Below are 12,240 nucleotides of genomic sequence, written 5' to 3'. Positions count from 1 at the left end.
CATAGTCTTTTTTTTACAGATTTGTTTTAATTTTTAAATTATGTACCTTGTATGTGTGTATGTGCACGTGTGTGGAAGTGCCCATGAAGTCCAAAAGAGAGTCAGTTCCTCTGGAGCTGGAGTTCCAAGGGACTGTGAGCCACAGGATGGGTGTGCTATCTTCTAAAGAGCAAAGAGTGCTCCTAAGCAATGACCCAACCCTCTGGACCCCCTCTCCAAAGCCTTAAAGCTATCATCTTCCATGGTGGGAATCATTTGTATTTACTCCCATCTCCTTATTTCCTAAGGGAAGAAAGTTCAAGTCTCTAGTATACCACTGATTTTGAAGAATGCAGGATTCGAACTTGAGAAGGAGGATTGTGAGGACCTGATGCAGCTTCTACACACTGATGGTGAGTGTTTTGGATACCACTCTCCTAGGAAGAAAGTTGGGGCTTCTGTGTAAGGCCTTCTCTCAGCTAGGGTTTCCATTGCTGTGAAGAGACACCAAAGCAATGATAAACATTTCATTGGAGCTGGCTAACAGGTTCAGGAGGACAGTCCATTTTTTGTTGTTGTTGTTGTTTTGTTTTGTTTTTTTGGTTTTTCGAGACAGGGTTTCTCTGTATAGCCCTGGCTATCCTGGAACTCACCTTGTAGACCAGGCTGGCCTCGAACTCAGAAATCTGCCTGCCTCTGCCTCCCGAGTGTTGGGATTAAAGGCATGCGCCACCACGCCAGGTGAGGTCAGTCCATCTTATCAAGAAGGAAAACATGGCAGTGTTCAGCCAGGCATGGTGCTGGAGGAGCTGAGTGTTCTAAATCTTGTTTCAAATGCAACCAGGAGAAGACTGGCTTCCAAGCAGCTAGGAGTAGGGTCTCTTCCACAATGAGTGAAGTGTAAGGATAGGAGGAGACCTTAAAAGCCCACCTCCACAGTGACACATTTCCTCCAACAAGGCCATACCTCCTAACAGTACCACTCCCTGGGCCAAGGATATTAGAACCACCAAAGGCCTTGGTAAGAGGTGGGGTTTTTGTTAAGTCTCTTAGAAAAGCAACATTTCACGATGTCCACATACTCTAAACAACCAGTTAACAAATGTGTGTCACTCATATGTCTTCCTTCTCATGTCTACCTGTTTTTGTCTATTTTGTCTTATATTATAAGACCCAAGGTCCTCCAAACTCATAGCAATCCTCCTGTGTCAGACTCCTGAATGCTGTGATTAGAGGCATAAACTTACATACCCACTTTTAATGAAATAGTTCATTAATGATTTGGTAAGATCAATTTAGCTGGACAAAAATGTCAAAAAGGCAAAGCCAGTATAATCTATTAGGAGGAAAATAGGAGATGAGCCTCTGCTCAGGGTCTTCTGCTGGGGGGGGGGGAGGGGGCATTCCGGGTCGGGGGAGGGTTTTCTTGTCAGTTCTTTTTGAGGCAGTGGAGGGGTAAGAGTGTCAGTGGAGGGTAAGACTTTGTCTTGCGAGATATTTAGGGTTGCTGTATAATAATAAAAAGTTTACTTATCTACGTCTAAGTTACTATGCCATTGTAGCTGACCTGCCTTCTGTGTTCCTCTGAGGCCAGAGACTGCAGTCTCAGGCACTTAGCACCTCGTCCTAACACAGCAGGAGATTAAGTAAAGGATTAATTTCTAGAGCCTTTTCCCTTTTGTCCAGATGCCTCTTGCTTGTCAGGCTAGGGGGAAGTTTGGAGCAGTAAACTCCTATTGAACCAGAAGAGAATAATACTCGCAGAAGGAAAATCTTTTACATAAGTGAATATGCATAATCTCACATAAATTCATATACAGATTCATAATGCTCATTTATACATATCCATTCAAAATAGTTGGGCCCAACTTGCTTGCACTCTCACAATTACAGACTTACACACACATCCATACTTACACATGCATTTGGAGCAAAAGACCAAGCACCAGTGCAGACAGAACTCACTCTGGATAAAAAATGAGCTCCAATCTTTATTGCATAGAGAAAGAAAAGACTTCCACCCTTTAAATGCTAAATGAATTAAACCCATGTTTGTAAGAAACAAAAGCTTTGTTCCTTTTAATAAGACTAAGCCTGCCTTGTCCTTACCATGGGACCTGTTCTGCCCCATGGTAAGGAGAAGCCTGCCTGCTCTCTGCAATGTCTTCTTTTTTCCTTTTTTCCTCTGCATTCTGCACATTGCTCTCTTAGTTTTTTTTTATATTACCTATAGTTTCTAAGTTATTCCACTCTGCATTCTCCTTCTAATCTTGTTCTCTCCTCCTGCTCTGAAGTCACAGCAATGCTCTTACTCTCAATGCCTTTTCTCCAAAAGCTATGCCTATTCTTCTAAGTTCTTCTTAAGTTCAATTCTGTCTAAAAAAGTATTCTGTCTAAAAACTTCTCCTCAGCCTAGTTCCCTCTCACAGTTCAGTTCTTCTCAGCTCAGTTCTTCTCACCTCCGTTCCTCTCACCACAGTTCTGACTCTTTTCTTTGTCCTTAGCGCTTAAACATCTTTCAGAATACATGATCACATGTTACAAAGTTCATCACAAGTTCACACAAAAAAATCAAATCATAAATTGAAATAGAAGTTTACAACAGTGACTGTTTACATGCATATCCATTAGGAGTGATTATCTAGCTAAACATCCATCACTTGTCTCAGCTCCACAGGTTCACCGAAGGTTTAAAACCATAACTAAGTTATAAGTGAAGTTTTGTATAGATAAACCCAGTCAATATTTTATCCTCAATCCTAGCACCTATAATAAATCGTTAGTTCCTTTTTATGACCTTTGGTTGTTTTACAACTTCTTGGAATGTGCTCTGAGTAGGAGAAAGTCTGGTTGCTATCTTAGAGCAATTAACTGATGGTGCTTGGGAGACTGGCAGACATCGCAGTTTTGACTATCAGAAGAAGACCTAATAATAGCAGTCCCACTATAAATGAGCTTAATAATCACTAATATAATTTTAGGTATTCATATAGGATCATCATAAGACTTAAGTCATCTATTTATCTATATAGCACATCTATACAGTACATCTTCATGGATCTGCAGAGATTTGCTCCAAAGGGGTGTGCGCCTACTTAGTGATTATTATTATATATGTTTAATAATAACAGGAAAAGCATATTAATAGCAGGAATCTTTTCTAAACTGAATCCCTTACAGCCTTGCTTAATAAGGGCGCACCTGTCACAAATTATATAATAATCCAAGGCAGGCCATTTCAGGATGATCACCTGCTGGTTATTAGCTTGTCCCATTATGGCTTCTGACAGTCTTCATAAGAGCAATCTGGAATTCAGACTCATAATGAGTGGCTAAAGGGGAGGGATGAGAGCATAGTACCCTTATCTCAGAACGACATTAGACAGTGGGTGATGTCTTTAAACTTCCATCTTCTTTTCTTCTTTCTTCATGTGCTAAAATAGTTAAATCAGAAATCTTGAAAGATGGCTGAATCCCAGCATTTTACAACTATTTTCCATGACTTTTCCAAATCTAACTGGGTCTATGTGCCTGAATTGTCTTTTCTTTCAGAGAACAAAATGGTTGAATTAAATGTGTTATTGGATAAAGCAAAAAACTTTACTGGTAAGTAGTTATGGTTAAAATGGTATTCATTCTTAACTGAGGCCATAATATTTTATAGAAAAAAATAGTATATTTAAACATTATTTTTCTTTTGAAGCTACAACTGGCATGCTAAATTTACTCTCCTCAAAATTAAGAGTTAACTATTTGTTCCACAATCTTAATTAGATCTGAGTTTTGCTTATGTAGGATGTGGGGTGTGTGTGTGTGTGTGTGTGTGTGTGTGTGTATGAATTCAGGAAGGAACTACTGAGGATTAGATCTGATGTCTAAACAGTAAAACACAGTCAGTACAGTTCAGTCTCATGGTGAAGCTTCAGTAGAACTGTTGCTATATAACATCCCCTGAAACTCTGATAAGATGCTGATGTTTGACCTGTATCTAGGATGTGAGATTTCCCTTCTCATAAATTAAAGTATAAATTCTCCTTCTATAACAAATGACATATTCAAATGCTCTTTGAATTTATGTAGCTTAACAATGTTCTTTGAAATTTTGTTCCTAAGATTATGACACATAAGCAATTTAAATAACCTTTCCATGATCTAAAATCACCCATGCTTGGGGCTGGGGAGAGACCTCAGTCAAGAGAGCCCTTAAAGGAAGACCAAAGTTTTAACCCCTAAACCCATTAAAAAAAAAAAAAAAAAAGCTGGGCATGGTGGCATAAATTCGCAATCCAAGTGCTAGGGATACAGACAGAGTCAGGCAAATCTCTAAAACTCATTGACAGCATTACCTGCTCAGCAAGCCCCACTTCCCAGTGAGAAACCCTGTCCAAAAAAAAAAAAAAAAAAAAAAAAGACAGCTGAGGATCAAAGGCTAACCTCTAGGCTCCACATGCACATGTGTTCAGAATTGCTTGCATGGCCATACACACAGTGACTAAATAAAATCATTCATCCATTGCTAAAATTCTTACCTGTTAAAAACCCACATCTTTCTAAAGGGGAGAAGATTGATCTTGGTGATCTGAAAAACGTGCTGAGGAAAATGGGCCTGATGCTCTCCGACAATGTGTACAAGGAGCTACAGCAAGCTCTGTCGGTTTACAGTGAGTACTGAAGCCACTCCTTCAGTCTTGGATGTAGGGGCATAGAGGTGAATACTTCTAGGATGATACATTTGTATCCAAGAAAACCCATTAAGAGAAGGGGTTCTCACAGTAAAAGAAATTTTGTTGCCTGATCTTGTCACACACACTAATCTTTTTTTTTCCCCTGCATCATTTATTTATTTATTTATTTATTTATTAATTTTTAATATTTTTATTACATATTTTCCTCAATTACATTTCCAATGCTATCCCAAAAGTCCCTCATAGCGCCCCCCACTTCCCTACCCACCCATTCCCAATCTTTTGGCCCTGGCATTCCCCTATATTGGGGCATATAAAGTTTGCAAGTCCAATGGGCCTCTCTTTCCATTGATGGCCGACTAGGCCATCTTTCGATACATATGCAGCTAGAGACAAGAGCTCCGGGGTTCTGGTTAGTACATCATGTTGTTCCAACAATAGGGTTGCAGATCCCTTTAGCTCCTTGGGTACTTTCTCTAGCTTCTCCATTGGGAGCCCTGTGATCCATCCAATAGCTGTCTGTGAACATCCACTCCTGTGTTTGCTAGGCCCCGGCATCGTCTCACAAGAGACAGCTATATTTGGGTCCTTTCAGCAAAATCTTGCTAGTGTATGCAATGGTGTCAGCGTTTAGAAGCTGCTTATGGGATGGATCCCTGGATACGGCAGTCTCTAAATGGTCCATCCTTTCATCACAGCTACGAACTTTGTCTCTGTAACTCCTTCCCTGGGCACACACACTAATCTTGAAGGTTGACAATATCTTTCACTAACCTCTACTGTCAAAGTTAAATGTTCCTGCTGCCCTGAGCATCCTGCCAGCAATAAACGATGACCAAAAAGAGAGGTGGAGAGATGGCTCAGCGATTAACTTGTTGCTCTTGCAGAAGATGGGAGTTTGGTTTTCAGAACCCATACAACTCAAATCTGTCTGTATTTCCAAATTCAGTAGATCCAACATCGTCTTCTGCATGCATTGCTTGCACGGAGTGCACAAACCTTTGTACAGATAAAACACTCACACTTCTTCATATTTGGTTTCATTCTTACATTATGGTAAAAGTAAATTTCCAAGCAAATTAGAAGGCCGATTAGGGGATTTTCCTAAAATTAAAGACGCTGTTCTGTGTTTATGCTGTTTTATTAACTTATATTCTGAATGGTACCTTACCTTACAGCTGGTGGGAAGATTTATAAAACCAGATTGTTAAAATGCGTGAAAGATCTCAAAGGTAAGTGAGGTGCACGTAGAAGAGCAAGTAAAAAAAAAAAAAAAATCCTTGTCCAGGTGTAGTAGCATGTGCCTATAGTCCTACATCTTGGGAAACTGAGGCAAGAGGATTGGGAATTCCAGTCCTGTGTGCAGTATATAGCAAGTCCCTGTCTCAAGGGGAAAAGGTTATGTTATTAGTGTTGACTCTTAAAATGTCCCAGCTTTGCTTTCTGCCAATTTATTGATCTATCAATATTGATTTATAACTTGCCTCTCTTGTTTGCATAGACTTTGAGAGACATAGGTTAAGTTTTCTATTTCTGTAGACATTGTCCTTTTTAATTTGTATATGTGTAGTTGTTGTTGTTTTTTGTTCTTTATGTTTTTTGAGATAGGACCTTATCCTGTAGCTCAGAATGGCCTCAAATTCATATTGTAGTCCAGGCTGACCTCCAATTTGCAGCAATCCTCTTATCTCAGCCAATTAAGTAATGGGACTACAAGTATGGGCCACTATACCCAGTATATTTATTATTATTATTATTATTATTATTATTATTATTATACTATATTTTTAAATGTTACCAGAGGCTAAGATGGAAGGATTTCAAGTTTGAAGTCATTCTGTACAACTTAGCCATACTCTGTCCAAGATCAGTTTTGACACAGGGTTATACTGAGGTGAGACATAGGGTTGGTAGGCCAAAAGCTGGTAGCTCCTGGCAATTCAGCTCTCTTTTGCTCTTCTGGGGCCAGAGCTGATGACTTCTGGCAATTGGCTCCTGCTGATAGCAATGGGGTGAGGGGTTAGAAAAAGAAATTTAAAAACATGGGCCTGCTAAAAAGAAAAAGAAGGAGAAGAAGAAAAAGAAAAAGGAAAACCACACACTCACACACACATGGAATGGATGAATCAGAGGGGGCTCCACCAACCTTTCTTTTTCTTCTCAGGATTTTATACCTTCTCAGACAAAAGTTCTCTATGTAAGAAAAGAATATTACCTCATAGTTAAAATGTTACAAAAGAGGGAATTACAGCAGGATAATTAGGATAATTGATTACATGGCTTTCTAAGCACTTTTAGATTCCATAAGTTCCAAGCAATAGTTTATGTCATAGGTCAATTAAGGTTTAAGGAGTTACAGCAGAATTGATTACATGTCTCTCCACTAAGATTCCCATCTAACTAAATATTCCCTATCTATTTTTTTTTTTTAGCTCCACAGTTCATTATAAGTTTAAAGCAATAGGTTGTTTTGAGGGTTTTTTTGTCTGTTTGTTTGGGGGTTTTTTTGGCTTTTCGAGACAGGGTTTCTCTGTGTTGCCCTGGCTGTCCTGGAACTCACTTTGTAGACCAGGCTGGCCTCGAACTCAGAAATCCACCTGCCTCTTCCTCCAGAGTGCTGGGATTAAAGGCGTGCGCCACCACGCCCGGCCTAAAGCAATAGGTTTTATGTCATGGGTTAACAAGGTTTTTACCAAGACACAGGTCATTTATCTTATACCTTATTCATTATCAGGAATTATGAAACCATCAGTTTGTCTAAACAGTATTATTACATGAAAGAACATCTTCATATTGATTCTGCAGGAAATCTGTCCAACAGAGTGAATTAAAATTCAGGAGACACTAGACTATGTTAGTTACATGAGGGATACAACAGTGGCAAACATGGAAAAGCATATCCGGAGCAAGAAGCAATCCTGGGATGAAGTCCCTGGGATCCATGCCTCTTCAGAGCACACCCTTTTCAGCCACGCAAAACAGTGGGCCATCTCTGGGCTGGTGAGATGGCTCAGTGGTTAAGAGCGCCGACTGCTCTTCCAAAGGTCCAGCAACCACATGGTTGCTCGCAACCATCCGTAACGAAATCTGATGCCCTCTTCTGGAGTGTCTGAAGACAGCTACAGTGTGTTTACATATAATAAATAAATGAATCTTTAAAAAAGAAAGAAAGAAAGAAAGAAAGAAAGAAAGAAAGAAAGCCTAAAAAATAAAAAAATAAAACAGTGGGCCATCTCTAGGAAGCTCGCATACTTGCTACAGCCTTTCCTGAATGGCTTCTGCCAATACTCTATCTCAAAAAAAAAAAAAAAAAGTGTAAGGACTTGATGAAGATGTAACTCAGTAGTAGAGTACTTGCCTAGAATGTGCAAGTCCTGAATTTAACTCCCAAGTTCCAAAAGGAAAAGAAAAACTACCAGAAAATTCTCCAGCTTGAAAAGTAGCCACTTCTCAAAAAAAAAAAAAAAAAAAAAAAAAAAAAAAAAAACTTCTTGAGAAGTAAAGGATAAGGAAGGCAGGGCTAGAGGAACTGCTCAAGGCTAACAACACTCAGTGCTCTCAAAGAACCATGTTTAGTTCCTAGCACCACATGGGGGCTCACAAACATCCCTAACTGCAGCTCGAGGGGACCTGATGCCCTCTTCTAACTCTGTGGCATAAGGCATGCATATGGTGTAAATAAATACAAAAACAAAAGATATTCATATAAATAAATTAAAGGAAATAAATTCACTTGACCTGTCAATGTGGATGAAGGAAACCTGATGGATTTCTCACCCAAGATGAAAAGATGACACTGAGAGAAGGAGACTTAGTCTTCCCTAGTTATGAGCCCCTTAACAGGCACTCGAATACCAAGTGGTCAGCCCTCAAAACACACACACACATATGCACATCTACATGCACTCATACATGCAATGATAAATAAACTCCATAGGTTATATTTGCATATTTATTGCATATTATGTGTATCAATAATTAAAGAATTTGTGGCATGAATTTGAGGGGGGTTATGGGAGTGTCTGTAAGGAGGAGGATGAAGGAATTTATGTAACTATATTTCAATTTTAAAATATTCTAAAGGTTTATAAAATGTCAGGCAAAGCAATGCCTACATTTCATTCCCAGCACTCACACTCAAAAAAAAAGGCAAAAGTCTCCTTGTCTTCCGTAAGTGTGATCCTTCCAATGAAGACAAAACCTTAGTTAAGAAGTGAGTGTTTATTTTCCCTCAGGTTTTTTATTCTGTTGAGAGATATACCTAAACCTTGGGGCATGCATTAACAGTTTCCTTGGGCTCTTGTGTCTGACTTCCCAGGGGGGTTTATGATGTGTGGCTATGATTGCCCTTAAGAATAAATGCCCACATTCTCATCCCATGCCCTTCTTTCCTAAGGGCCACGAATCAAGGTAAAAAAAGTAGAATCTCTCTTGGAAAACATGGGAATTAAGGTCAAAGGTGAAGAATTTGAAGAACTAATATCCCAACTTCCACCTGAGGGTGAGTATTACCAACGTCACCCTACTTGCCAGGGAAAATGCAGCCCTGCTGTGAATACTCACTGACTCTGTCTCTCTGATGCCCATTCCTCTTAGCCACTCGGTTGTCTTCATATAGATCTGGAGTTTTAACTTTACATTGCTGTGGACCCAGTTCTATATCTGCTATAATAATCCCCTTCTGAGTAACATTTAAAATGCACAGGATTACAAAGAAACAAGTCATAATAAGATTCAGTTTACCAAAACATTCAAAATGCAGCTGGTTAATAGTTTGAAAGTACTTCAGTTCACCTACCAGGTCAAATTGTGTCATTTTAAAACAAAGATGAGCATAAGCAACATTTCAACATATTTGCAACAATAACACTGCCATGAACTTTGGGAGGTTTATATTGGTGACAAAGTTACAGATTCTGCTGCTATTGCCATGGTTGGCTGCCTAAAGTAATCATTTTAAAATGCTGTCTCGGTTAGTGGTTAGTGAAAATAAGTCCACTCTTTCCACTCGAGCTCAGGAAATCCCTGAATTCTATCAGTACATGAACACCAGGTCAAGAGTCCCTGAGAGTCACCCTGACTTTTTTGTAAGAAGTGCTCTAACAAAGCAGTAATGGAGTTTTGGTTGTTACAATTATATGAGGCAAGTTAAACAACTCAGAGAAATAACTTAGTGTTAGGAGAGATGGATCAGCAGTAAAGAATACATACTGTTCTTGCAGAGGACCCAAGCTTGACTCCCATCACCCATGTAGGGCAGCTTACAACTCTGGGTCAATTCAACACCTCTCATCTCTGTGGGCATCTGCTCATGTGCACACATGAAGGTCTTCCTCTTTGTTCTCTCTGCACACTGCCATTGACACCAAAGTGCCATTACATCACACTTGTCTCCTGTCACCACTCTGCTCTTAGTTCCTCTTGACAACAGAGATCCACCCCACAAATCCAGGCAGAGTGGTGCACTCCTGTAGTAGCATCACTTGAGAGGTAGGAGGAGGAGGAGCAGAAGACCAAGGTAATCCTTAGCTGCATTCTGATTCTGAAGCCAGCCTGTCTCTGCTTCCTCACCACCTTAACACTCTCTAACCAGGTTTTGATCCCCAGCATCACATTTACCCAGCTCTCAGCATGGTCATCAGTGACCGACCTTTGTCAAGGTTCATGGTCAAGACTGACCTTACTTCATTTGCTGGCTTCCCAGCACTCGGCACTTGACCACACCTTTCTGGAAACTTTGTTTTCTCCAGACTTGTGAGGCCCCATTCTCACATGGTGTTCTTACTCACTCGCATGTCTCCTGTCAAGAGCTAGCTAAACTAAGGAGGTCCAGATAAAGTGGGGAGGTGTAGAGGTATAGCATCAGCAGGGGGCCAAACCTTATGACATTTAGCCATTTGACTCTTGCTATTCTGGAGCCAAAAGCTGATGGCAGCTAACTCCTGATGAGAGTTAGTTATCTTTGTGAGACAGAGAGAAAGGGAAAGGAAGAAAGGAAGAAAGGAAGGAAGGAAGGAAGGAAGGAGAGAGAGAGAGAGAGAGAGAGAGAGAGAGAGAGAAGGAAGGAAGGAAGGAAGGAAGGAAGGAAGGAAGGAAGGAAGGAAGGAAGGAAGGAAAAAGAAAGAAAGAGGCAAGAGAGACAGACAGACATAGGCACACTGGATGAAGCAGAAAAGGGTTACATCACCATTTCATTGTTGTTAGCTTTTATACCTTGTCAAAAATTATGTCATACAATTATCAGGTAGAATCACTACAGCAGGATAATTTATTACATGGTTTCCTAAGCACTTTTTTCCATACGTTCATAGTAAGTTTAAAGCAATAGTTCGTGTCATAGGCAGATAAGGTTGAAGGAGTTACAACAGAATTGCTTATATGTCTTTCCATTAAGACTAATACCTGACTAAGATAAATAAGATAATGACTTAACATTCATTATTTCATTTTCTAGCTCCACAAATTCATTATAAGTTTAAAGCAATAGTTTTTATGTCACAAGTTAGCATGGTTTTGTCAAGAGACAAATCATCTGCCTGTGTATTATTATCTTGAAGTCTAATATAGATAAACCAGTCAATCACTTATTTTCTGTCCTTGCACCTACAATAAATTGTCCATTCCCAGCTTATAGTCTTTAGTTACCATATAGTGGCTTCATTTCTAGCCTAGAAGGAATGTTTTCCTTGATTGTAAAGTTGTTCCAAACCTGTTTTCTTTTCCTAATGCAATTAGTCCATGACATAAAAAGTTTTACCAAGCTCTATTTGCAGCTTTTATTCTATAGGAAGCTAAGATGACTTGTATCAACTTAGGAGTTCTATAAAATCATTATCAGGAATTATGAAATCATCAATTCATCTATACTGCAATACTACATGAAAGTACATCTGCATATTGATTCTGTGGAAAATCTTCCCAACATAGTAGGTAAATACCCAGGAAACCATTAATCTATGTAATAGTGGCAGGAAAGGCCTATCAGCAGTGAGAAGCAATCCTGGGATGAAGTCTCTGGAGTCCATGCCTCTCAGAGCTCTGCAGACATGCAAAATGCTGGGCCATCTCCAGGAAACTCACTTGCTTTACCATAGCCTTTCCTAGATGGCTCCTGTCAGGGTCCATTTCCCTTTCTGACTCTTCCTCTCATACAATATCTCCAAATAATGCAGTGCCAGGGCTGGACCCATGAGTGCCTTTTTCATCTACACCCTCTTCCTAGGCAATCACATTCAGTACCATTGGGTCATATGCTATCTGCAAGCTGATTAGGTAAATGTATTTCTCTAGGTCAGTCTAAGTCAGGAATAATATGTCAAACTATCTGCCTGGTGTTTCCATTTAGATTTCTGGATGATATTACCAATTCAATAAAAGCATTAGCTAATTCTTCCAGCTCTCAGCCTTCCCAATTACCCTGATGATTAGAGAGCAGAGAAGATGAGGCTCCGTTCGTGTGTCCTCCCTTTCCTCGCCCAAAAGCAGACTTGGCCAGGCCTGGAGCCAGGATTGCAAAGCAGTTAAAGTTACTGGTAACTGGATGTTCCTAACTTGAAGGGCTGTGTTCCTCAGTCCC

At 39.9% G+C, this 12,240-nt stretch overlaps 1 protein-coding gene across 1 annotated transcript in view; it reads left to right on the top strand.

The window, feature by feature from the left end:
* Efcab3 (EF-hand calcium binding domain 3) overlaps positions 1–12,240 on the top strand; it is a 418,970-nt gene that overhangs the window by 368,763 nt on the left and 37,967 nt on the right. Inside the window, exons 170-174 of the mRNA XM_085829216.1 lie at positions 288–392; positions 3,532–3,585; positions 4,536–4,640; positions 5,843–5,896; positions 9,061–9,165. Of these exons, the coding sequence (XP_085685342.1) occupies positions 288–392; positions 3,532–3,585; positions 4,536–4,640; positions 5,843–5,896; positions 9,061–9,165 (423 nt within the window). The remainder of the gene's footprint in view (positions 1–287; positions 393–3,531; positions 3,586–4,535; positions 4,641–5,842; positions 5,897–9,060; positions 9,166–12,240) is intronic.

This window comes from Mus caroli, unplaced genomic scaffold (assembly GCF_978045245.1).
Source record: "Mus caroli unplaced genomic scaffold, Mus_caroli_1 scaffold_13, whole genome shotgun sequence".
NCBI lineage: Eukaryota > Metazoa > Chordata > Mammalia > Rodentia > Muridae > Mus > Mus caroli.
The sequence above is the reverse complement of the archived record's forward strand: the minus strand, read 5'-3'. Positions and strand labels throughout refer to the sequence as shown.